The sequence below is a fragment of the Cyprinus carpio genome, chromosome A1 (assembly GCF_018340385.1).
Source record: "Cyprinus carpio isolate SPL01 chromosome A1, ASM1834038v1, whole genome shotgun sequence".
Lineage (NCBI taxonomy): Eukaryota > Metazoa > Chordata > Actinopteri > Cypriniformes > Cyprinidae > Cyprinus > Cyprinus carpio.
In genome coordinates, this window is record NC_056572.1 from 24,965,413 (window position 1) to 24,992,053 (window position 26,641).

The 26,641-nt window shown below is 35.9% G+C and overlaps 2 protein-coding genes across 3 annotated transcripts; both read left to right on the top strand.

Annotated features, from left to right (window-relative positions):
• Nucleotides 1–1,007: 1,007 nt before the first annotated feature.
• On the top strand, nucleotides 1,008–11,556 carry LOC109078390 (von Willebrand factor A domain-containing protein 7-like). The gene is made up of 15 exons (XM_042759114.1): nucleotides 1,008–1,171; nucleotides 3,109–3,318; nucleotides 3,995–4,279; nucleotides 5,002–5,095; nucleotides 5,233–5,361; nucleotides 6,475–6,661; nucleotides 6,931–7,100; nucleotides 7,466–7,575; nucleotides 7,721–7,837; nucleotides 7,935–8,129; nucleotides 8,334–8,469; nucleotides 9,024–9,173; nucleotides 9,411–9,506; nucleotides 9,932–10,197; nucleotides 10,368–11,556. Exons 2-15 carry the CDS (start codon nucleotides 3,121–3,123, stop codon nucleotides 10,743–10,745), a joined length of 2,511 nt encoding a protein of 836 aa, XP_042615048.1. The 5' UTR covers nucleotides 1,008–1,171; nucleotides 3,109–3,120; the 3' UTR covers nucleotides 10,746–11,556.
• Nucleotides 11,557–13,335: 1,779 nt separating this feature from the next.
• On the top strand, nucleotides 13,336–26,606 carry LOC109049243 (von Willebrand factor A domain-containing protein 7-like). 2 transcript variants are annotated; one of them, XM_042759105.1, is made up of 15 exons: nucleotides 13,336–13,555; nucleotides 18,107–18,319; nucleotides 18,967–19,251; nucleotides 20,780–20,873; nucleotides 20,971–21,099; nucleotides 21,282–21,468; nucleotides 21,602–21,771; nucleotides 22,125–22,237; nucleotides 22,447–22,563; nucleotides 22,692–22,883; nucleotides 23,872–24,004; nucleotides 24,294–24,446; nucleotides 25,109–25,204; nucleotides 25,329–25,594; nucleotides 25,765–26,606. In XM_042759105.1, exons 2-15 carry the CDS (start codon nucleotides 18,122–18,124, stop codon nucleotides 26,140–26,142), a joined length of 2,511 nt encoding a protein of 836 aa, XP_042615039.1. In that variant the 5' UTR covers nucleotides 13,336–13,555; nucleotides 18,107–18,121; the 3' UTR covers nucleotides 26,143–26,606. The 2 variants fall into 2 exon arrangements, with proteins under 2 accessions (XP_042615039.1, XP_042615030.1); XM_042759096.1 differs by having other exon boundaries at nucleotides 13,340–13,562.
• The last annotated feature ends 35 nt before the right edge of the window (nucleotides 26,607–26,641 follow it).

The following is a 26,641-nucleotide window of genomic DNA, read 5'->3' on the forward strand; positions in this document are numbered from 1 at the left end:
TTTTGCTTATTAATTTGGCTGGATTGGATCGAAGGTTGGCAGCAAAGATATCAATTAATAAATTGGGATTAAATGCATAAGATATTTGTGTTATTTAATACATTTAAGTATTGCAGGTTTGCATTGCACTGTTTTCATTCATTTTGAGGAATTCTGAATAAATTCATGTTCACATTTGTTACCCTGGAACACAAAAACATAGTCTACATCACGTTCACACAGCGCCTCTGCACTTACTCTTGATTTCTCTCAACATGGGGACAGGGGGAGCTGTCAGTCAATGAATGGGAAAACAAAGTAACTGGAGTTACTTATTTATAAAAGTAACTCAGATATTTTATTGTAAATTAAAAAGTAATGCGTTACTTTACTGGTTACTTGAAAAAAGTAATCTGATTACGTAACTCGCGTTACTTGTTATGCGTTACCCCATCACTGCTTATGACATTCTGACATTTAAACAGTTTCTGTTTATTTGATTTTAAAGGACAAACCGGCACATCCTGTTCCTGGGTCAGCATGCTTTCTTGGTCCTGAAACAACGAACCTGTCAAGTTATAACACAAACCCTAATCATAATTTAACCCTTTAACTAGAGGCAATTTAGTTTAATAACAATGGTGTGCAAGTCTCTAACCCAGTACTAAGCCTAAGCTTAACATTAGTCCTCACATCTGATTTGTTGTCAGCAATGTTGTTCCAGCTCCAACAATGACCAGGCAGATCCTTCTTAAGACCAGCGAGGTGTGGGGAATGAAATTCTTCTTCATTCCAGCTCAAACTGTAGCTGTTTGTAAAAGGCTGCAACATTGCACAAACCTGATTAAACGTGTTACTTTCATTTTTGCTTCCATTCTCAATCACCTCCTCTAGGGAATTCTATAGATTATAAACAGTTTGGGTGGATTTATTTTGTTGATTTGGTAAGCCTACTATATTTATTTGTTTATTTATTTATTTATTTATTATTATTATTATTAATTATTCTTTTTTAAAGAAAAGCACATCATTATGGTTAAAATGGAAACAGGTAGTCCTTCTCAGATTTGATCACTCATGCAATCACTTTGCCTGTGGCCTTACAACATTAACATGTGACGTTGACGTCATATGTAAAAGGATATAAATATACACGGAGCTGGAAATGCATTATTCTCAAGAAAACTACAAGGTAATATCATTTTTTTTCTATCTTTTTTTCTTTCTTTTGTTATTGTGTAATTACAGAGCCCCGCACATGGTAAGCATGAAAAAAATAGTAGGCTAAATCATGTGCACGATTTACTATTTCGTTCCCTCGATTTATAAATTGTGCCATGATTTACTAATTTGATTTACGTGCACACGATTTATAAATCGAGAGAACAAATTAGTAAATTGTGGGCACGATTTAGCAAATCGAGGGAACGAAATAGTGTGCACGTTTTAGTATATCGAGGGAACGAATGAGTAAATCGTGCGCATAATTTATTTATTTTTTCTTGCATGTCATGTGCAGGGCTCTGTACTGTATGTAATGTTGAATTTACTTAAGACATTTCTGATCATGCAGTATATTACATTTATATTAGAAATTTAATAATCAGATTCCAAAAATTAAGTACTTAGAGTAATTAGAGTATATTACATTATAAAATTCTTATTATGAAATTACAGTAAATTTTTCATGGATTGATTAATAAAAATAAATTACAAAATTCCAATAAATAAATCACAATAAACATTCAAAAATTATATATATATAAAATTACAAAACGTAAATGAAAACCAAAAACAATTATATATATACTGTATTCCCAAATGTTTTTGTCAGCCAAACCCTTTTGACATATAATACTTACTTAAAATATCTCTGCGGAAATTAATATTTAAAATAATTTAACAACACATTTGCGTGTTTACAGTTTTCTGTTGTCAGTTAATGGTCACATTGACGTGCAGGTCAACAAATAAAAAATTAATATTTTTAGTGTACAGGTGTTTAAATTATTTTTATTTTACATTTTTACGATTTAATTAATTATTAGCTTTTTATCACCTCACAAACCCACTGCAGATCTTACATTAAGACCAGTTTAGGAAACCATGGAGTCATGTAATGTTTAATGCATTTTGTTATTTTGATAAAAAAGGAATATATTTTCTTTCTCTTTGCTTTTTTAAATATCAATATGGTACATTTAATGCAACGTTTTAAAACAAGTTTGATTTAAAAAAAAAAAAAAAAATCTAAAATCAGTCTAAAAGTAGTCAGAGTACATTACCTAAAATGAGTAACCCAGATTGTTACTAACTACAGTTTTCATCATTTACCATTTACTAACCCTCATATATTTCCAAATCTGTATGACTTTCTTCTGTGAAACACAAAAGGAGAAACTTTGAAAAAAAAAAAAAAAAAAAAAAAGAGTAAGATGTTCTTTAAAAATTTACATTTTGTGTTCCAATAAAGAAAATAAGCTAAACAGTTTTGTGGTGAATTTTCTGTTAATACTTGCGATCTCTATTTGGGAGTTCATATGTTAGATTAGAGTTTGGTAAGAGTTTCCAAACATTGTTCTGGATCCCCTTCAGCATTGCACATTTACTCATCACTTATTACTTCAATAGGGTGCTGAATAGTCTTAGCCTCAGACGCCACACCCACAGACTATTGGCCTGAAGCTGTCAGTCTGAAGGTCTGGCTATGCAAGACTAGATGCTGCAAGACCTGAAATGGGTGTGTCACTGAGAGGGATCCAAAATATTTAGTGTTTTGTTGGGTCACCACTTTTACTTTCGAATTTTTAATGTCTCAGAGGCAATACAATTCATACAACACAACATAAAATAAAACAAAAAATGAAACAAAAAATAAAAAAAAAAATAAAAAAAAAAAAAAAAATAAATAACTGAACTGTTTAGATATCAAGGAGCTAAAATACACAAAAAAATCACTTAACTTAATTAGATAATCTGCAGGTTTGAGACATTATTCCATCTATAATGGAAATTATAAAATAAAAAACAAAAAAAAAAAAAATAAAATATGGCATATTTTGTAAAAAAAAAAAAAAAGAATAACTTTTGTAAGAAATGAATTAATTCCCATTATTAATTTTCCCACAGTTGTGAACAGTCATGGTTTCACTGGTTGTAGTGGCTGTATTTCTCCTCCAGGGGACTCTATTTCAGCTCCCTCAGGCTGAAGCCTTCAAAATCTTCCCTACTGATGATTCCCTCACCCATCAACAAATCACTGAGGCAGCTTTCCTCCGCAAGATGGTAGAGGTGTGCCGAGATGTAGCCACTTCCCAGGGCAATGGCTTTACGCTACCTGTAAGAATATGACCTAAAACAAATTTGTGAACTAACTTTATCGATCTACAAATAACTAAAACACAAAAGACAACATACATGAAAAAACATCACACTAAAATGTCATACAACATAATTACAATCCCCAAACAAGCAAAAAAATTCAACATAAAAAAAAAAACTACACATTTTTAAAATGTATTTAAAATGTAATTATTTAAAAACAGAGAAAGACAAGATTGTGTAGTTCAATCACCAGGGGCATGCACTTTTTTGTGCACTCTAATAATAATAATAAAATAGAATTAAAATTATTATATATAAATTTAGGTAGTTATTAAAGAAATCTTTTACAGATAGTTTTAGGAACAATAGTTTCTGTTGTTTAAAATGTTAAAAGAAAGCATTTTAATATTAAAAGAACGTTCCTTTATAAAAAGAGAAACAAGTTGTAAACCAGTTTTGACATTCTGTGATGATAAACATGAGTTTGCTTTACATGCTTTAATTGTCTTCAATGTCTTCAATCCTCTTTTGTGCATGGCCAAATTTACTAGTTTATGTAATTTTTTTATTATTTTTTTTAATGTTAACCTTCATGAATACATATTTGTATTTATTTTATAAAATATTTATTAATTTTTTTTTTTATTAAACATATTATAAATATTTCCCCCCCCTATACTTCCCACTTTAGATCAACAGCAAACTGACTGCAACTACCGTCCAGAAAGCCTGCTCAAATTCATATGCCTCCTTATTACAACTATCCACTTTCAATCTGGCTATTATTCAGACTGCCCTTAGCAATGCAGCTGTGGATAGAAAAGTGTTTAGTACTGCTCACCATTTTGATGATGAAGATTTCAAAAATGGACGAGACCTCATCACTAAAGGCATAGTTGCTGTGAAAGTCAGCATCAAAAAGGGGAACTATTTGTCTGCCCGCACCAGTCTTGGGATTGTATGTCATACTTTACAGGTATGTTAGTCCCAGTTAGTACCTTAAAATATATTTATGAAGGCAATCATAACATTAAACCTAAAACATTCCAAAAAATATAAAAAATAAAAATAAATATAATAAAAATCAAGATCTGCATCTTGTGCAATTTTGGAAGATCAGAATTTAATCTGATGACAAATTTAAAATATGCACAGTAAAACTGCTCAGTATTATTACACAAAGTATATTGTGTTCAGCATTGGCTTTGTCAGTGGTTTATGTATTTCAACATCAAAATAATTAAGGCAATAAAATAATTAACGAAAATGTTTTAAAACCTTACCAGTTTGTTAGTTCTCTTATAGTCCATTACAGCGTACAAAACAATCATAGCAAAATGGCAGCAGCTGCATTTATATGAAACGAGAGCTATAGTCCACGATACCAGGATGACATAATTAAACAACTGTACACCATTTTGAATCAAGTTTTAATATTTTATTAGCTAAAAAAACGCAAAGCTTCCACCAAGAAAAAAATAGTTCAAGCAAGAGTACAGAGCGGACTGCTGTTACCCGGATGAGCCTGTGTTATTAGCTTTTACAGGTTGTTATCCAGGGATAACATACCTCAGAATGTCGCGACTGACCAATCAGAATCAAGTATTCCACAGAGCTGTGTAATAAAATGAGTTGCAATAGGACTACACTGAGTATATAAATTTGCAAAATAGAAAACAAATGTGTTTGTGTGTGTAGGATTTCTATAGCCACAGTAACTGGGTGGAACTGGGAAGCAATGCGCCTTTCAGCACACTGATCAAACCTGAGCTTCCTCTCAACAACCTAGCAAGTACTGTGCTGTATACTTGTTTCTGAAGTAGTCTATGTATTAATCTCAAAATTAAATTCCCCAATCAACTGTATCATATCATATAACCTTGATATGTCAAGTAATTTGTATGCATTTCTGGATGGATAAATGTCTAGGTCGTGATACAAAAACATGCAAAAGCTGTGTCGGAAAAGACTGCAGTGACAACATTCTCCCAGAGGTACTCCAGCAGAAGTTATTAACTTCAGGATATTTCCACCCTATATTCCCAGACAAACCTGCAGGTAAGGAAACTTAGCATCTCATTCATTAGCATTTGTAGGTAGTGCTGTTTTGGCTTTTAAAATTAAAGAAAAAACAAAGTGGAAAATGAAAAGAAAAAACCAAGTGGAAAATGAAAAAGGCACAGGCCATTTTGGGGCAGGACATTGCCACACCAAGAGTCTGCATTTACAAACATTTGTGAAAAAAAAAGGGTCGTTCTGAAGAGCTCAGTAAATTCAACCTTGGAACTGTGATAGGATGCCACCTTTGCAATAAGACAGTTTGTGAAATTTTATCCCTGCTATATTCCACTGTCATCTGTAAGTGACAATATTGGAAATAGAAACGTTTAGGAACAGCAGCAACTCAGCCATGATGCAGAAGCCCATGTAAAGTCACAGAGTGGGGTCATCGAGTGCTGAAGCGCATGGTGTGTAAAAGTCTCCAATACTCTGCTGATTCCATAGCTAAAGAAATACAAATATTTAATGGCATTAATATCAGCACAAAAACTGTGTGGCAGTAGCTTAATAGAATGGGTCTCCATGGCCCAACAGCTGCATGCAAGCTTCACATTACCAAGTATAATACCAATCATCAGATTGACTGGTGTAAAGCACACCTCCACTGGACTCTGGAACAGTGGAAACAAGTTCTGTGGAGTGGTGGATTCCAGGAGAACATTATCTGCCTGACTGCATTGTGCCAACTGTAAAGTGGAAACAGTTTGGGGAAGGCCCTTGTCTATTTTCTATTCTGTGTCCCAGTGCACTAAGCAAGGTCCATAAAGACATGGATGAATGAGTCTTGTGTGAAAAAACTTGACTGGCCCACACAGAGCCCTGACCTCAACCCCACTGAACAACTTTGGGATGAACTTGAATGGAGATTGCAAGTCAGGCCTTCTTGTCCTTCCTCAGTGCCTTATCTCAAAAATGCCCACAGAAACAACCCAAAAACCTCAACTATGGTGGTTAGAAAGACCATCAGATATACTGTTTCATCAGGCCCCTTAAATTAACTCCATCAATTACCATTTCATTGCAGCTTCATTGCAGAGTTCAAGTTGCTTTGAATTGAAACTATAAAGCTCTACATTTACAAACACTTACTTTAATATTTAACTCTCTCAGGCAAGTGTAGCCATGGCAGTGCTTTGGACCAGACCAGTTCAAAAGAACCCACTGGAGGCATTAATAAGGATGACATCAGTTCAGATCATGGCTTCCTTCACAAGCGAGCTGCTGAAATGGCCATCAATGCTACTATGGAACTGCTGGAAGACATCCGACTAGCAACAGGCGACCAAGCCTTTCTTCGGTATGAGGCGTTTTTTCTTATTCTTCCTAGCAGAATAAGCTGTCCATATTTATGCACCGTATTCAACGTTTTTTGGAAGCCATGCAATAGTGAGTTAGTCGTGCCGTCGGCCATAGATATAAAATCTTCTTAACACTTCTTATTCAAATCTCTAGCTTATAGTGAACACATTTGGTCAACATTGGTAAAATTATTGCTTAAAATTTTGTTTCACTTTCATCTCTCTCTCTCTCTCTCTCTCTCTCTCTCTCTCTCTCTCTCTCTCTCAGACTTATGGGCCTCAGTCAAACCTCAGTTCTGGCTTTTGTGATTGACACCACAGGCAGTCTGTCTAATTACATCGCAGAGGCCACAAGAGTGTTTATTAGCATCATCGACAGCAGGAGAGGAACATCAGAGGAACCTTCAGAATACATTCTAGTCCCATTTAATGACCAGGGTAGTCACATTGTGCTATAAAAATTGTAACATTTCTGTATTTCTGTAAAGGTATCATTTTTATAACATATTATATTAACATACTATATATATATATATATATATATATATATATATATATATATATATATATATATATATATATATATATATATACATACATATATATATAGATGAAATATCTTGTTCTATAAAATTAAGAAAGTCCTTTATGTACTGTAATAAAATAAAAATAAAAAATTAACCATATTTATATTGTTCCATATAGCTTGTTGAGATATATGGACCACAGTTTACAGTGAAAATGCACTTTGCATGTTCTTGCTCTAGTAATGCCTTATAGTGACGTGTTTGTGTCTTACACAGATTTTGGACCTCTGATAAGAACTGGGGATGCAGATAGGTTCAAAGAGCAAATCAATTCCCTGTCGGCATCTGATAGTTTAAACCCAGGGATGTGTTTGTCAGGACTGATGGTGTGTGTTCAGTGTCTTTTAGACAAAAATATATATATATATATATTCTGAAATAAATTATTGTGGTAAGCTTTGATATTCACAACACGGAGAGTCATTAAAATGCTAAAAGTTTTTGTCTTGTCATTGTCTCATGAATCTATAGCTGACATTGACAAGAGCTCCTCCATCATCAGATATTTTTGTGTTAACTGATGCTTCAGCAAAGGACACCGAATTAAAAAGTTCAGTTGAGGCCATGATAGAAAGCACCAAGTCAACAGTGAGTTCCTGCAGAAAAACTTGATTTGTTCTTCAGGTAGGATCTGTTGTGTTAGAGATACTTTGTCTTAAGATATTTCTTTCTTCCCGCACTGCAGGTTACTTTTCTGTTGACAAACTCCATCTCAACACGTAGTCAACAGAATGTTTCATTATCAAGATCACTGTCTCAGTCAGAAATACAGCTGTACAGAGACCTGGCCCGTGTTTCTGGTGGACAGACCATAGAATTCACAAACACAACATCATCTCAAGCTACTGCAGTCATTACAGGTTTAATCAGTGCTGACCTGGTAAGTTCTAACCATGAGATCACAATGTTATGTTATTATCAATATATATTAACAGTACTTCTATCATCACTATTACATAGACATGCATTTTATAATGTAAATGTAATATGCTTTATATCACCAGTCATATCCTAATTTAGTTTGTGCTGTGCTGTTCTTGGAGGTAACTCTGTAACTCTAATGTGGAAAAAACCTGTTTCTTGAGTGACTGTTCTTCAGGCAGCAAGAAATCCACCTAAGGCAGAAAACTTTTCTTTTGTGCTGGATCCAACTTTGTCCAATGTGACTGTGTATATCACAGGAGACTCTCCAGTCTTTACTCTCTACAGCCCTACTGGTAAACCAACACATTTATGAACAGAATGCTCAGCTACTTTAATGTACTGTACTGTACTGTATGTATTCAATCAGTTTCATAGTGTTTAAAATGATACTCAACCCCAAATGAAAGTTCTCCCATTTACTAAACCTGATGCCGTCCCAGATGTATATGAGTTTCCTTCTTCAGATAAATACAAAAAAAATTTCTAGAAAAATAACCCATCTCTATGGCTCCATATAATCCAAGCTTCAAAAACCACACAAAGTGAACACAATGGTAAACCTTATGACCACAGTTAATGGGCCTGTCCAAATACCCAGGGTGTAGATAAGAAGAAAAAAAACTATTATTTTAACTATAAACCATAGCTTCCGGCCAACTGTCATACATCTGGGATGACATGAGATTGAGAAAATTATGATAGAATTTTTTTGTTGGGTAGAGTATAGCTTTAAGGCTGCATTGCATGTTTGGGCACTGCGATTAGGATTATGTAATAATTATTATGCAAATAACGTCTGATTTAATGGATTCCACTCTTAATGTAATTATATATTACTCACATTCATGTCTCACTCAGTCACATTCACAGACAGACCTCCCTCTGGGCAGCATCCTGACTGTAGGGAATCTAAAGAGAGTAAAACTCAACTCCACCGGCCAGACAGGAGAGTGGAAGATCAGCATTGACTCTACAAGCTCCTACAACATGAGAGTTACTGGTAAAGGTTTTATTTCTGCAATAAATAACTTCAGAAAATCTTGTAAAATGTTGTATAGGACATGGATTATTTACCATAAACAATTTCTTATACATTCATTTAAAACAAAAAAAAAAATAAATAAAAATAAAATTATAAAAGGAAATAAAAAGAAAATAATTTCTCTCTGTTTGTCAAAGCAAAATAAATGCCTATATGCCAGTCCATAATTCAAAATTCTTTCAACTGTAAATACAGGTCAGAGTTCTGTGGATGTCCTCTTTTACTTTGTGGAGATAGTTGAGGGAGGTCATGGAGACTCATGGGGACAGAGATTCACCCGCCCTTTTATTGGTACAACATCATCCATCCATCCATTCTCCAAACTGTTTGTTCTCTGTCATTTAAAATATGGAAACATCCACACAAAATTTTGCTTTAAAGTGCAGTTATTATTTTGCTATGAAATTTCATGGGCAAAACCAAGTAATTTCAATCGGAATCCACATGATTGGGAATTTTGCATATGGACGAAACTTTTCCCCCTGCAGATTTTGCATTGGCTTCAAGTTTTTCATGCATATTCATAGAACTGACCAACAGAATACTGTTTTTTTTTTTTTTTAAGTGACTTCTGTGTGAGCCATCATCATGACACTACTGACAAAGGACCATTTTTTCCCAGTGAAATTTCACTAATGTTACTGCAACCTAATAATTTTGTTCATCATACATGTACATAGTACTGATACTTCACTGTTTCTCTGATTGCTGATCAGGTCGGAATGCTACTTTCTATGTTTCTGTCACTGGAAGAGATTCGGTCACAGTGACTGATGTGCTTCTAGTTGAAGCTTCAGGATCTGATGTTGTTCGTGGAACTATCAAAGCTGTTGGTGCGACAGACTTCCTGGTCAACATCGACAGAATCCCAGAGTGGCCGTTTGTGGTGCAGCTGAAAGGGCTGTTGAATGACTCGTCACTGGTTAGTCAATTCCAGAGACAGTCACCCACCCAGCATAAAGGATCTAGAATAACAGTCATGGTAAGAACTATATGGTAAAATGCTGTGTAAACACAAATAACTAATTAACAACAATTATTAATCAAAATAAACTTAATTTTACATCACAGTTTGGTACACAACGATAGTTTTAAAAACTCATCACTGTTTAAGACAAATTTCATGCATTTACCATATCTGTTCCTCTACAGGCCCAATCACAGAACATTACACAGCCTGGAGTCCCATTGAGTCTCAACTTTACAGTGGCCACTAATACTACAAGCGGCAACTACACTATCAGAGCTCGGAATGACCAGGGCTTCAGCGTGTCTTTCCCCAGCTCTCTCATCCTTGGAACAGAGGGAAGCGCTCAAGGAAGTGTCACACTGACTGCACCCTCCGACACAGAGTCAGGGACGGATGTCACACTCACTATTGAAGCAGAAGCTCCGGGATCCACTGACCTGAATTATGTCACACTGCAACTCACTGTCTCAACAGCAAATGCTATTTTTAGTGGATATCACTCGCTTTCCCTGTGCCTTTCTTTCTTCTTTTTTATTGTTTGCCATTTTGTATGTTTCTAAATAATATTTAGCACAGCATAGAAATGCATTTTAAAATCTTTACTTGTCTTGAACTGTGTTGGGTAAAAGAGCCTTTGTAAATATCAAAGAATCAAGGTTAAGGTTTACTATTGAAATTTAACTTTCACTTTCTGTTGTATGTGAACAGATGCATTTGGGACTAGTTTTTGTGGCTAGTTGTGATTTCATTGTGTAGTATATACTCTTGATCTTTTTCAACGTTTATTAAAGACAAAGTTCACATAAGGGGCATCAGCATTGTGTAAACTCTATTGGTTTTGCTTTTTACAATAGCACAAGTTCTGGGAACGTTTGTTATGGGGAGAGTAAGTTATGCATTGTTATGGGTCATTAACAGTTGTCAGGAAAACCAAGGCACGTTTGCTATGGTTAGATCAAACACAAGATGTGCGTACTTTGAAAATGGCACTATCAACAAAAGTATTTAATAAGGAAGTAAATATTCTTCCTTACTGACATTTGTACAGCCACACACTCACAGAAAGGTTTATCTTGTAAACAATAGATCATTTACATCAAATATATGTGTGACGCTTACATTCATCATGTGTGTAAATGTGTATAAATATACTGACAGAGGCTGTTCATAAATTATTGTAAAGTATATACAAATTCTGCAAAAAGGTAATCAAATAATTGTCTTACTGTCTAATTAATAAACATTTTTTCATTTATAATATTTGTCTAAATGTATAATATGTAATATTTTGTGAGGATTTTCCAGGTAAAGATTATAGATTTGAACTGCTGAAAAATAATGTATTAAATTATTAAAAATTTATGCAAGACATTTCAAGCAAAACTGTTTTTTATGCATTAGTCAGTTTTGATATTTTGGGCTATTTTGCTTTTCATGTTACTTGTGTTGTTTCAGACTAGTGGAAAGAAAACATTCAAAATACACTTTTAAGTGTTCATTTTATTGCACTTTATCTATTTGCATCTGGAGATCAATTATAGTATATATTCTACAAACAGTTTTCTCAAAATGAGTTTTCTTTCCCCAAATACATAAGCCAAACAATTTTTTTTTATCCCTGTCTATATTCTGAAAGTTTTTACCAGGGGTTTTGTTTGATGTATCATTCACCTGATTTTATACAACATTTTATATTCCTAAAAACATGGTGAATATTAACAAAAGTCTGTGATTAACATTCCTTAAAGAGACTTTCACTTTTTGTTACAACAAATTATAGTCACACCTCAAATTTTGAAACAGCAATGTTTGTCACACTTTACAGGTATGTTATGAGTAGAGATTGTAGTAGGGCCGGATAGCAGGGCAGGGAGGAACATAAGAACAGTTTGCCATATACCAGCATTTCTATTTGTATTTTATATTTGTTATGACCCATGACATTTACACTACATTTACAAGTGACTTTCAAGGTGTCCATGTTATCAAGTTCTGCATTCCCTGGGAATCGAACCAAATACCTTCCCATTGCTAGCACTATTTATATGGAACTGTTGATTCACTATTAATTAATTTTTATGTATTTAGTCATTTAAAATGGCTATATATTTAGAAATTTGGAATAAAGCAAATCTCCAAAACTGTTTAAAGGGTATTTGAACAAGTTTGCTTCTTTAATTGAAAATATTCTGTTTTAGCATATTATCCCTTCATTGACTCTGATTAACCTCATTACTTTTCTTGGGAAGGTCACTGATTTCTCTAGCGCTGTCTGTCAGGTAGTGAGCATCAAAGCTGACTTCCACTACAGTTAATCCATCCATAAGTACAACAGTTATAACCACATCTAGTGGAGTCTACATTGTGTTTTTCTTAATTCCTCTTTTGCTCTGCAACTTAATTCTTTCATTAATGTGAATTTATTTATGGTGAATTTATGAGATCAGACCACTGAAAGTTCTTTGTTTCCCGTCTAATATGTTAACTATTTCATTTTTGTCTTTGTTTTGATTTTGTAACGTAGTATCCAGGATTGACAGTTTACCCCACAACTGTCAGGCATATACTGTGATGTCTAGACTACTGCAGGAATGCCGCTCTACATTCGAGACCCACTTCCATATCATTTATCTTATCTGTGTGGTTTGTAAGGACTGTGCAGAACCTTTCTAAGACAAGCAGGTTGTGGGGAATGAAGTCAAACTTCTTTCTGGTCCAAGCTGCATTCTTTTATCTTAGCTGACATTTAAACGTTTCGTTTGATTAGATTTGTAAGGACCGACCATCATATCCTGTTTTTGCAGGCATGTTGCTGGGTCAGCATGTTTTGTTGGTCCTGGAACAACAATCCTGTCAAGTGATCACCCAAACAACTAATGATAACCTAACCCTTTAACTAAAGGGAATAAACTGACTGTTTTCTGTTGTCTTCTTGCATTATCAGGACACGTTTTTCCTGTTTAACACTGTAAAACTGCTTGGACACAAAAGCGCTATATAAATAAAGTTGGCTTGACTTGACTACTAAGCTTAACTCTAACATTAGCCCTCATACCTGATTGGTTTTCAGAAATGTTGCTCAAGGACCAGGATACTTCTTTAGAACTATAGGGGTGTGTGGGGGAATGAAATCAGTCTTCATTCCAGCCCAAACTGTATCTATTTTCAAAAGGCGGGCATCATGCAAAGCATGGGTTATTTTCTTTTTTGCTTCCATTTTGCTAATTTCCATTTGGCACCATTCATTTCGTTTGGGGTTTCTATAGATCATAAATGGTCTGGGTTCGACAAGATATGGTGATTTTATTTAAATCTGTGATTTAAACGCTGTTAATATACACACGGAGCCTGCAAATACATTATACTCAAGGTACAAGGTAATGAAATAATTATCATTGATTTGTGTGTGTGTGTGTGTGTGTGTGTGTGTGTGTGTGTGTGTGTGTGTGTGTGCAGTGTTACAATAATGTTACATTGTAAATCAATCTTTGTAGTGAATTTTTTTTTTAACCTAAAGATCTTAATGGGTGGTGGGGGGGTGTATTAAATTAGAGTTTGGCAAGTATGATCACATAACTGTTTCAAAACCATTATTGTTAGAACCCCATCAGCAATTATTTAATGCCTACCAAATCTAACACGCCTGATTATCTCAGTACTTCATTAGCAAGGAAAAATTTTACCCAATTTTACCCATAGGAAAAATGTATTGCTTAGTGGTTGCTATAAACAGCTCAGGAGACTTAGGTGAGATTCTCATATATCTCTCATTTTAGTATCAACAGCATTTCAGATGTTTCTCCTAAAAATCCTTAGGAGAAATGGAAGTAGATACAAATGAGACATGAGAAATATCTGAAAAAAAAGAGTCAAAACAGAGAATGTGGTGGAAGAAACAGAGAATATCTCTTTATTGTTTTGCTGCAATCTCTATCAAGACTCCATTATAGGAATATTTTATTGCTCAGTGGTTGCTCTTTCTATCCTCAGCAAACTTAGTTGTGATTCTCATGTATTTCTCATTTTAGTCTCAACAGTGTCTCAGATGTTTCTCCTAAGAATCTTTAGGAGAAATAAAAAAAGACACAGCTGAGACATGAGAAAGTTCTGAAAGAAAGGAATCCAAAATGACAATGGGAGAGAAACATGGGAGATCTCTTTATTGTCTTGCTGTAATCTTTTGCAAGACTCCATTATAAAGATGTTTTGCTACTCACAGGTTGCTGTTGCTTTTTTATTGCAATGGGATTTTTCACCTTTAAAAATCAGGGCAGTAGGAGCAGAGACAGAAAACAATTAGACAGTTGAGAATTGAACAGGAGCAGGAAATTACCTTTAGCTGGGATCCGAACCCATATCGTCTGAGATATAGTTGTGCCATCATGTCAATGTGCTGCCCACAAGGCTATGGATCTGACAGATGTTAAATTTTTTATAATATTGTAAATACTACAACTATCATTTAAATAGCATTGAACATTTCAGAATATCAAGGGTTACTTGTTTAAATGTTTAATTTATCTTAAATGTCCAGCATTGTATACACCACATTTTCCAAACACACTAGAAAGGACAAGTGCAAGATGTTTAGTATGACAGCAATTTTTTTTTTTTTTGCTTTGTTTAGTATTAAAATGTCTTGTACAGCCCGTTTTTGCATGTATGTAAATTTAGGTTATGGTTTCCTGTGTTAAATCACTGTGCAATAAAACACTGTCTACATAAAACAACAACAAAAATAAAAAAGAAAAAAGAATAAGAATAAAAAAGAATAAATAAGAAGAAGAAGAAAGAAGAAGAAGGGGGGGGGGGGGGGGGGGGGGGGAGGGGAAGAAGAAGAAGAAGAAGAAGAAGAAGGAAGAAGAAGAAGAGGAAGAAGAAGAGAGATCTCTTTACCATTTCAAATATTTCTCCTAGACAGAAATTAGATTACCTTAATATCGAATGGAAACTTTTGCTTGAGTCTCCTGCTTCTCAAACTTGTCTCCTGAGACAAAAACTCTAACACTCTCACAATGGTCTTCTTTAAAGCTTTAGAAGAGATCTCGACAACTGTACACACTGTGCTTAGATTTTTCTCCATAGCTAGACTCTGGATCTCTCACATTTGTCTCTTTTAAAGCCTTTGAAGAGATCTCAACCACATTACACACTATGCTCAGATTTTTCTCCTACACTAAAGACTCGAGAGCTCTCACATTTGTCTCCTCTAAATTTCAGAAGTCAAGAGTCAAGAGTCAAGTCAAGAGGCATTTATTTATCATTTGCATAGTTAACACTGGGGAAAACTGGGCATTGAAATGCTTGTGATGAGGCTCAGACATACAGTGACAATAACAGGACATCAACAGACATAGACGTACGTGGAGGGCACAGAGATTTTGAGTGACTTCAGTGACCATAGGCAGAACAGACACAGACAGAGCATTATATACAAATAAGTGACAGTAACAGATACAACAAGGGCAGACCATGTTAAGAGTTTTAAATACTCCTCAGTTACTAATATAGATTATTGGGGTAGAGCAGTGTCTAAAATGTCATTGCAGAGTGTCGCAGAGCTACATGAAAGAAAATTAAAGTGCCAGTGCAGATGCAATAAATAAACTTAAGAGCAGCACACATTACGATTTTGTATTTCCGAGTATAGCAATGTCCAAAATGTCATTGTATGGTGTCACAGAGCTACATGAAGGAATATTAAAAAGTGGCAGTGCAAGTACAATAAAAGTAAACTTAAGAGCAGCATGTATTCCGGTTTTAGATGAAGGATAGCTGGATTGTTAAGCATTCTGATGGCTTGAAGATAGAAGCTTTTCTTCCGGTTTTAGATGGAGGATAGCTGGTTGTTAAGCATTCTGATGGCTTGAAGATAGAAGCTTTTCTTCCGGTTTTAGATGGAGGATAGCTAGTTGTTAAGCATTCTGATGGCTTGAAGATAGAAGCTGTTCTTCCGGTTTTAGATGGAGGATAGCTGGTTGTTAAGCATTCTGATGGCTTGAAGATAGAAGCTGTTCTTCCGGTTTTTAGATGGAGGATAGCTGGTTGTTAAGCAGTCTGATGGCTTGAAGATAGAAGCTGTTCTTCCAGTTTTAGATGGAGGATAGCTGGTTGTTAAGCATTCTGATGGCTTGAAGATAGAAGCTTTTCTTCCGGTTTTAGATGGAGGATAGCTGGTTGTTAAGCATTCTGATGGCTTGAAGATAGAAGCTTTTCTTCCGGTTTTAGATGGAGGATAGCTGGTTGTTAAGCAGTCTGATGGCTTGAAGATAGAAGCTGTTCTTCCAGTTTTAGATGGAGGATAGCTGGTTGTTAAGCAGTCTGATGGCTTGAAGATAGAAGCTGTTCTTCCGGTTTTAGATGGAGGATAGCTGGTTGTTAAGCATTCTGATGGCTTGAAGATAGAAGCTTTTCTTCCGGTTTTAGATGGAGGATAGCTGGTTGTTAAGCAGTCTGATGGCTTGAAGATAGAAGCTGTTCTTCCGGTTTTAGATGGAGGATAGCTGGTTAAGCAGTCTGATGGCTTGAAGATAGAAGCTTTTCTCCAGTTTTAGATGGAGGATAGCTGGTTAAGCAGTCTGATGGCTTGAAGATAGAAGCTTTTCTCCAGTCTGGTTGTCCGTGATTGGATGGATCGTAAGCGTCTGCCTGATGGCAGTGTAGCAAACAGGTGATGAGCAGGGTGAGTGCAATCCTTGATGATGCTGCGAGCCTTTCTCAAGCAGCGAGTCTGATAGATGTCCTGTAAGGCTGTGAGTTTATGTCCAATGATGAGCTCTGCTGTTCTCACCACTCGCTGAAGAGCTTTGCGGTCAAAAGAAGAGCAGTTGCCGTGCCATACAGTGATGCAGCCGGTGAATGCTCTCTATAGTGCAGCGGTAGAAAGCTTTCTTTGTGATGTCAATAACTTTACAAAGTGTGCACCAAGTCAAATGCCTCAATATGAGCGCAAACATTTCTTTCATGTATTAATAATCAAATTAGTCATTTAATAATCAAGACTGAGTCATAAGCCATTTATGTGCCTTTCAGCAAAGAAAGCTCCAGGATTACATTTTCTGTAGATCAGTTTTGATTAAGGCATCCGGTACATTACTATTTCCAACAACAAATTATGTGCCTAAGAACATAAACATTGTCCTATAAAAAGTAACATTATCCTTATTTCTGCATAATTTCTCTCTAAATATAGCCTTTAACTCTGATTTTATGATTTTCCCCCTTTTATGTATCAAATACCAAACACTATACACTACTCACACCTTTGTAAAGTTGTTGAGATCTCTTCTAAAGCATTACACTAGACAAATATGAGACCCCCAGATTATTTAGCTAAAGAGAAAAATCTAAGCACAGTGTGTGATTTTGTTGTGATCTCTTCTGATGCTTTAAAGGAGACAAATGTGAGAGATCCAGAGTCTCTAGCTAAGGAGAAATATCTGAGCACAGTGTGTGATGTTGTTGCGTTCTCTTTTAAAGCTTTAAAGGAGACCACTGTGAGATGGTTAGAGTTTTTCTCTCAGGATACAAGTTTGAGAAGCAGGAGACTCAAGCAAAAATCTCCATTCGATCTTAAAGTAACCTAATTTCTGTCTAGGAGAAATATTTGAGACGTTCTCACTTTTGATTTTTCAATTGGTGTGTCATAAGGCTGAAATCTAAAATGTGTATTGCTGGGGCCACCACTTTCACTTTCAGTCTTTATTGTTATGAAGAAACAATTTGTTGTGTAGACAGCTACATAGGCATATGCAAACACAATTAACCACCAGGAAGGTAAATATTCTATTAGAGAGACGCTTGACTTAATCTGCAGGTTTGAATGACAATGAAGTTTGTTATAGAGACAGAAAGAAGTAATGTATGGCATATTTCATGAAAAACTTAACTTCATTTTCATAATGATTTTTTCCTCCCTCAGTTGCTGTGAACAGTCATGGTTTCACTGGTTGTAGTGGCTCTATTTCTGCTCCAGGGGGCTCTACTTCAGCCCCCTCAGGCAGCAGCATTCAAAATCTACACTACTGATGAATCCCTCACCCATCATCGAATCACTGAAGCAGCTTTCCTCCGCAAGATGGCAGACGTGTGCCGAAATGTAGCCACTGCCCGGGGGAAAGATTTTACGCTCCCTGTAAGAAAAGAATAAGAGTGTGAACTAATTTGGAAACTGCATTCTGTTTACAAACTATTTGATCAGAACTCACGACAGGTTGATTGGTTTACAGCTTATTACAGGAATTATTTATATTTGTATGAATTCACCCCAATATTAATTCGTTCATCTGAATTTTAGAGTGTCCATTGTGTTTTTGTTTGCCATTGCAAACTGAGACACAAGTCAAACTTTTTGTTGAAATCAACCGCAGATCATAGATGCTGAATACTTAGAGTATGCCTTCTATTAGCCTTCCCATTCATCTCATTAGCAGTTGCTCAGCTGGAGCAGGACTTTCCATAGCCTAAAAAAAGATAGCCACAAGAATGTGAGCTATCACAAGCACTACTGACTTTTTACAATATATTATACAATATTTATTACATATGTCACCATTATCCAAACAGATATAAGTTCAGTTAAAAATAAATTAACATATTTAATAATGATAAAATGTATTATTCTAGAGCAATCATTTTCTGTATATGGCCAGAATTATTAGTTTGTTTATATGTCTGACTTTTTGTCTAATCATGAACATTAACCATGCATTTAATGGCAGTTAAAAGGCTGCAAAATTTTAACATACTTTTTTTTTTCTACAACCCACTCCTCACCTCCAGATCAACAGCAAACTGACTGCAACTATTGTCCAGAAAGCCTGCTCAAATGCATTTTCTTCCCTCTTAAAACTATCCACTTTCAATCTGGCTATTATTCAGACTTCCATTAGCAATGCAGCTGTGGATAGAAAGCAGTTCAGTACTGCTCACCATTTTGATGATGAAGATTTCAAAAATGGACGAGACCTCATCACTAAGGGCATAGCTTCTGTGAAAGTCAGCATTAAAAAGGGGAACTATTTGTCTGCCCGCTCCAGTCTTGGGGCTGTATGTCATACTTTACAGGTATCGTTGCCCTGAAAACCATACTACAGTCATGGCCAAAAGTTTTGGTAGTGACATAAATTTTGTGTTTTGCAAAGTCCGATGCTTCAGTATTTGTAGATTATTTTTCCATGTTTCTATGGTATACTGAAAAGCAATGATAAGCATATCATAAGTTTTAAAGGCTTTTACTAGCAAAAAAATATGAGTCAATATTTACAGTGTTGACCCTTGTCATTCATAACCTCTGCAATTCGCTCTGGCATGCTGGATATTAGCTTCTGGGCCAAATCCTGACTGATAGCGATCCATTCTTGCCTTATTAGTTCTCGGAGTTGATCACAATTTGTGGGCTTCTGCTCGTCACCTCACCTTTTAAGGACTGACCACAGGTTCTCTATGGGATTGAGATCTGGCGAGGAAAATGCACAGATCGTTGGAAGAAGTTGCTCTTGCAGGATGTTTTGGTACCATTCTTTATTCATGGCAGTGTTTTTAGGCAGAATTATGAGAGAGCCCACTCCCTTGGTTCAAAAAGCAACCCCACACATGGATGGTCTCAGGATGCTTCACTGTTGGGGCAACACAGGACTCATGGTAGCGTTCACCTTTTCTTCTCCTAACAATCGATTTTCCAGATGTCCCAAGAAGTCAGAAGGGAGCTTCATCAGAGAAAAACTTTGCACAAGTCCTTCTGCTGTCCAATCCTTGTACTTCCTGCAGAATTTCAGTCTGTGCCTTGATGTTTTTATTGGAGAGAAGTGGCTACTTTGCTGCCCTTTTTGACACCATGCCGTGGTCCAAAAGTCTTTGCAGATGCTTTCACATCAACCTGCTGCTGTTCCTGAGCAAGCTCTGCACTGGTGCTGACACGATTCCGTAGCTGACTCCTCAGGAGGAGACTGTCCTGGTACTTGCTGGACACTCTGGGACGTCCTGAAGACTTCTTCACTGCAGTCGAACCTCTCTCCTTGAAGTTCTTGATGATCTGGTAAATGTTTTTTTCAGGTGCAATATTCTTTAAAGCAATTTCCTTGCATGTGAGACCATTTTGATGCAAAGTGATGACGGCTGCACATGTTTCTTTGGAAGCAACCATTATGAACAAGAACACAATGATTGGAAGCGATTCTTCCCTCCTTTTATAGCAATCAGTCTGATCTTTCAATCTAATTAGTATGATAGTGATTTCACCTGACTAGTACTCATTCACACGTGCTGCTGATATGATTAGTCAATTAATGTTAGCTGGTCATTTTGTGTCAGGATCAAAAAAACTGTGAAATTTGTTTGTTTGTGAAGCATTTTTGGCCAGTGAAGCTTTTAGTAATTATTTAAAATGCATCTGATCACTCTACACAATAATCTAGAAACACTGTGAATGAACACCACAACAGCTCAAGCAGCAAACTTTGCAAAACACAACATTTATGTTACTGGCAAAACTTTTGGCCATGACTGTGCTCTATAGAACGGTGAACTGAACTGAACAGCTTTTTTTCAAACACTTTTAAGAACAATCTAGCAAACAGATGTGTTTTGTGTGTAGGATTTCTATAGCCACAGTAACTGGGTGGAACTGGGAAGCACTGCTCCTTTCAGCACACTGATCAAACCTGAGCTTCCTCTCAACAATATAGCAGGTAATGTGCTGTATAGTCATTTCTTAATTTAACAACAATTTTTGTGGCACTTTGAATATTGTGTAATTCCACCAACTCTTTATGGATGTATGTCTAGGTCCTAACACAAAAACATGCAGAAACTGTGTTGGAGAAGACTGCAGTGACAACATTCTCCCAGATGTACTGCAGCAGAAGACATTAACTTCTGGATATTTCAGTTTGATTTTCTCATCCAAACCTGCAGGTAAGGACTGGCATTAGCACTGGCAGGTGTTTTGGTTTTCAAGCCAAAGTCAGAAAGTCCCCTTGAGAACTTGAGAATATGATACTTTCAAAGAGAGTAACTTTAATGCTTAACTGGATAGAACAAATATTTTTAAAATGTACTTCTCAACAAAATTTCAATTAAAATATATGTCTGGTCAGGCAAATGTAGCCATGGCGGCTTTTTTGACAGGACCAGTTCAAGAGAACCCACTGGAGGCATTAATAAAGATGACATCAGTTCATATCACGGATTCCTTCACCTCCGTGCTGCTGAAATGGCCATCAATGCTACTATGGAACTACTGGAAGATATTCGACTGGCCACAGGCGACCAAGCTTTTCTTCGGTATGAGACCTTTCAAAACCTGTATGGATTTTCCATTTCCCCCCTATAGGAACACTAAAGCTATTTAGAAGAATGTCCAGACCATCCTTTTTTAGCAGTAGAGTGAACTATTCTTTCATCTCTCTCTCTTTAGATTGATGGGCCTCACTCAGTCTTCAGTTCTGGCTTTTGTATTTGACATCACAGACAGTTTGTCTCAATATATTGAAGTGTTCAAGAAAGTGTGCTTAAGTATCATAGACAGCAGGAAAGGAACATCAGAAGAACCTTCAGAATATGTTCTAGTCCCATTTAATGGCCAGGGTAGGTCCATTGTGCTTAAGATATTAAATATATTTTTTTAATCAGATAAAATTGTTTCAGAGACACTGCTGACAAACACAAAACACTTGACAGTAGACAAAAACTCCATGGAATAGTTTCGAAAGCTGATGTTTTGTGAAAATAAGGTGATCTATGACCTTTCTGCAGTGTCTGCCATTTTAAATGCTGTAAGTCTATCCCTCACAGCCTATAGTTTTCTACCATGTTATATATATATATATATATATATATATATATTGGGTTAGGTGAGATACATGGATCAGGCACAGCTTCTTTTTAAATGGCATTGTGCATGTTCTTGGTCTCTATAACGTGTGTATTTCTGATGACAGGTTCTGGACCTCTGATAAGGACTGCAAATGCAGATACATTCAAAGAATATATTAATTCACTTTCAGCATCAGTTGCTGGAAACTTCTCAGACATGTTCCTGTCAGAACTCCTGGTGTGTCATTTGGACCATGATTTAAATCTTCATTCAGCTTGAAAAAAGTTCACACTGAAATAAGCACACACAAAACAAATGTAATGAAAGATAGATATGAAATTATTGTGAATAATTAGGTGGAGCTTTGATATCCATAATAAATAATGAGTCAAAGAGGTGATTATACTCTTAAAGCTTCCTGTTTGTTCTGTTTCATGAATCTATAGCTGACATTGACAAGAGTTCCTCCATCATCAGACATTTTTGTGTTAACTGATACTTCAGCAAAGGACACAGAATTAAAAAGTTCAGTTAAGGCCATGATAGAAAGCACCAAGTCAACAGTGAGTGCCTGCAATATTAAGAAATGTTGTAATTTGTTTTGTTAATTGTTAGTTCATTATATATTAAATACATTATTTAAATGATGCAAAAAATTAACCTGTTCTCTCTCTTTCTTTTCACTATCCAGGTTAACTTCCTGCTTACAAGCTCCTTATTGCGTAGTGAAGAGGATGCTTCTCTATCAAGATCACTGTCTCTGTCAGATATACAGCTGTACAGGGATCTGGCCCACGTTTCTGGTGGACAGACCATAGACGTCACAAACACTACATTGTCTCAAGCCAATGCAGTCATTTCAGATGCTATCACTGCTGACCTGGTAATTTCTATCAATTCTTTGAGCTTGCTATGTTAACTCCTATCATCACTATTATAATAAGATGTCTTTCATAATTTGCCATAAATATAAATTTGCATTATGCAACTAATCTTATCCTAATTTAAATGCTTTGTTGCAGTTTTATGTTGTTCTTGGAAGTAATTGTCACCTTTTGAGTCACCTTCATTTATATAGCACTATATACAGTACAGATTGTGTCAAAGCAAAGTTTTAAACAGGAGAGTAATGTTTTAGTGATATAAACAAAATTAAGTTATACTGTAAAAAACAAGACAATAATAAAAAGTCAGATTTTTTTTCAGTTAAAATCAGTTCATTGTTGATTTAGTTCAGTTTAATAACTGTGTTAATTCATCAATTATAGAATTAATTAATCTATAAAGCAGTTCCAGAGAAAATATGGATGTCATTATCCATCTCAGTTCATTTCTCATCCCAATAGTGTCTGTGCAATGAATGTGATAATGCCAAAAAATAATAATCACAACAAATAAACAAAAAAAAAAACAACAGAAAAAAACCAACACACAATCTATCACAGAAATAAATAAAAAAAAAAAACCTTTGGGAGAAACCAGGCTCAGTCAGGGGGCCAGTTCTCCTCTGGTCAGATGAACTGACATGGTGTGGTTTAAATCCAGGCCGCAACATAAGCCAGATTGTGGATTGGTATAGTTCAGAATGTTTATCCAGTTCCTTCTCCTTGATGACTGGGATCCATCAATCCAGTGTTTGTTGGAGCTGAAGCTGCAGAGGACTTGTCTAGTCCTCGTGGCCTTTGTTGAGGATTTGTGTCAATGGCTGTCTAGTTCATGAGGTCTTCGCAGGGGATCTATCTCTAGGGCTCATCTAGTTGTTATGGTCTACACTGACATTCAGGGCATTTGTGGTTGTCTTTAGGTGCTGATCCACCACCTGGTTTGGATGCTGGTCTGGTCTAATTGTTTCCCAAATGTGTTTCTTGAAGGTGACTGTTCTTCAGGTAGAGAGAAGTTCAGCCAAGGCAGAAAACTTTTCTTTTGTGCTGGATCCATCTCTGTCCAACATGACAGTGTATATCACTGGAGACTCTCTAGTCTTTACCCTCTACAGCCCTACAGGTACAGCAACACATTATGAACAGAATGCTCATTTATGTGCTTAATGAATCAGTTTTTCTGTGCTTAACCGATCATGTAACAGTAAATAACAGTTAATTATTGTGTGTCAATGTTTTGGTTTGGTGGTGCACTCCTTTGGTTTCTTGTTATTCCAAGTTCCTGAGTGTTTGGTTTTATATACACCTGCTGCTTTCAATACTGTAGATTCTCACCTCTATTCTCCATGCCTTTGTAACCACACTTGTGACAGTGCCACTCTTAACGTAATGTTTTGTCCACACACTTTCAGGTGTGTCTCAGTCAGGTTCAGTGGCAGATGGTCCTCTGGGCAGCATCCTGACTGTAGGGAATATAAAGAGAGTAAAACTCAACTCTGACAATCAGACAGGAGAATGGAAGATCAGTATAAACGCTACAAGCTCCTACACCCTGAAAGTGATCGGTAAAATTTTTGTTTCTGCATGTGACTTGCTATTAGGGTTAAAAAAACAACAAAAAAACAGGCACTTGACTTTACACATTCAAAACAAAGGGGTGAAAACCCATTTACTCACCCTAATTTTGTCCAAAAGCTATTGTTCATCTTCTGAAAACAAATAAAGATATTTTTAATATTTGCTCATCAATTTTTTCCATCCTTTAAAGGTACATGCAAACAAAACTATGACATTTCAAAACGTTTGTAAAGATATTGCAAAACAAAGAAATAATGCCTCTAACATAAAATGTTTTTCAAAAAATATTGAATGGGACATGGACAGTTTACCAGCAGGATTTAGTTTCAGTTTTTGAAGTTTCCTGCCATATACATTGACGGTACATTCTTGGCTACAATTACAAAATACAACTTAAATTGTCATGCTGTTTGTTATCACAAATTATTTTGACTCTCAATTTGCCTTGTTTATGAAACCTGGATGAAAAGTTATATTTTTTTTTTTAACATATCACGTTTTTATGCACCAAGTAATTAAATAGATTGATGCACCAAAATAAAATATTTAGTGATAAAAAAAGAGCGTGGTGCAAATGGCTTTGTGGGATCCTCAATTTGTAAAATCAGTAAAAGTGTGCATGTCTATATTCCTTCAATTGTGAATACAGGTCAGAGTTCTGTAAACGTCCTCTTCTACTTTGTGGAGATAGTTGAGGGAGGTCATGGAGACTCATGGGGACAGAGATTCACCCGCCCTTTCATTGGTACAATATTGATATCTTCCTTAAATATGTATATTTGAAGTTACTAGATTAAATCCAAACAAAATTAAAAATTTTTTCAAAGTATTTCTAAGTATCTCAAAGTATTTCTCTGATTGCTGATCAGGTCGGAATGCTACGTTCTATGTTTCTGTCACTGGAAGAGATTCGGTCACAGTGACTGATGTGCTTCTAGTTGAAGCTTCAGGATCTGATGCTGTTCGTGGAACTATCAAAGCTGTTGGTGCGACAGACTTCCTGGTCAACATCGACAGAATCCCAGAGTGGCCGTTTGTGGTGCAGCTGAAAGGGCTGTTGAATGACTCGTCACTGGTTAGTCAATTCCAGAGACAGTCACCCACCCAGCAACAAGGATCTAGAATAACAGTCATGGTAAGAACTATATGGTAAAATGCTGTGTAAACACAAATAACTAATTAACAACATTTATTAATCAAAATAAACTTAATTTTACATCACGGTTTGTACAAAAAAGAGTTTTTTAAAACCTCACCACTGTTTAAGACAAATAACATGCATTCACCATATCTGTTCCTCCACAGGCCCAATCACAGAACATTACACAGCCTGGAGTCCCATTGAGTCTTAACTTTACAGTGGCCACTAATAATACAAGCGGCAACTACACTATCAGACCTCGGAATGACCAGGGCTTGAGCGTGTCTTTCCCCAGCTCTCTGATCCTTGAAACAGAGGGAAGTGCTCAAGGAAGTGTCACACTGACTGCACCCTCCGACACAGAGTCAGGGACGGATGTCACACTCACTATTGAGGCAGAAGCTCCGGGATCCACTGACCTGAATTATGTCACACTGCAACTCACTGTCTCAACAGCAAATGCTATTTTTAGTGGATGTTACTCGCTTTCACTGTGCCTTTCTTTCTTCTTTTTTATTGTTTGCCATTTTGTATGTTTCTAAATAATATTTAGCACAACAAGCATTGTATTTTAAAATCTTTACTTGTCTTGAACTGTGTTGGGTAAAAGAGCCTTTGTAAATATCAAAGAATCAAGGTTAAGGTTTACTACTGAAATTTAACTTTCACTTTCTGTTGTATGTGAACAGGTGCATTTGGGTTTTTGTGGCTAGTTGTGATTTCATTGTGTAGTATATACTCTTAATCTTTTTGAATGTTTTTTAAAGACAAAGTTCACATAAGGGGCATCAGCATTGTGTAAACTCTATTGGTTTAGCTTTCTACAATAGCTTCCACTCTCATTCAGTTTCTCCTTGACTCAGAGGGTTCACTGAACTCCTGTCACATGAGTGATTATAAATTATATGGATTTAGACGGTTTGGGAGGACTGAATGAATAACTTGATGTGTACAATTGTGATTTTTCATCTACCACTGATATTATTAAAAATATATATTGAACCAAGTTCTGGTAAAGTTTGTTATGGGGAGAGTAAGTTA

Coding starts and splice junctions, on each gene's coding strand:
- LOC109078390 (XM_042759114.1), top strand. CDS start 3,121: ATGGTTTCACTGGTTGTAGTGGCTGTATTTCTCCTCCAGGGGACTCTA. Junction 6,662..6,930: donor GGCGACCAAGCCTTTCTTCG/GTATGAGGCGTT, acceptor TCTCTCTCTCAG/ACTTATGGGCCTCAGTCAAA. Junction 9,174..9,410: donor CTACAACATGAGAGTTACTG/GTAAAGGTTTTA, acceptor CTGTAAATACAG/GTCAGAGTTCTGTGGATGTC.
- LOC109049243 (XM_042759105.1), top strand. CDS start 18,122: ATGGTTTCACTGGTTGTAGTGGCTCTATTTCTGCTCCAGGGGGCTCTA. Junction 19,252..20,779: donor CTGTATGTCATACTTTACAG/GTATCGTTGCCC, acceptor TTTTGTGTGTAG/GATTTCTATAGCCACAGTAA. Junction 21,772..22,124: donor AGTCCCATTTAATGGCCAGG/GTAGGTCCATTG, acceptor TTCTGATGACAG/GTTCTGGACCTCTGATAAGG.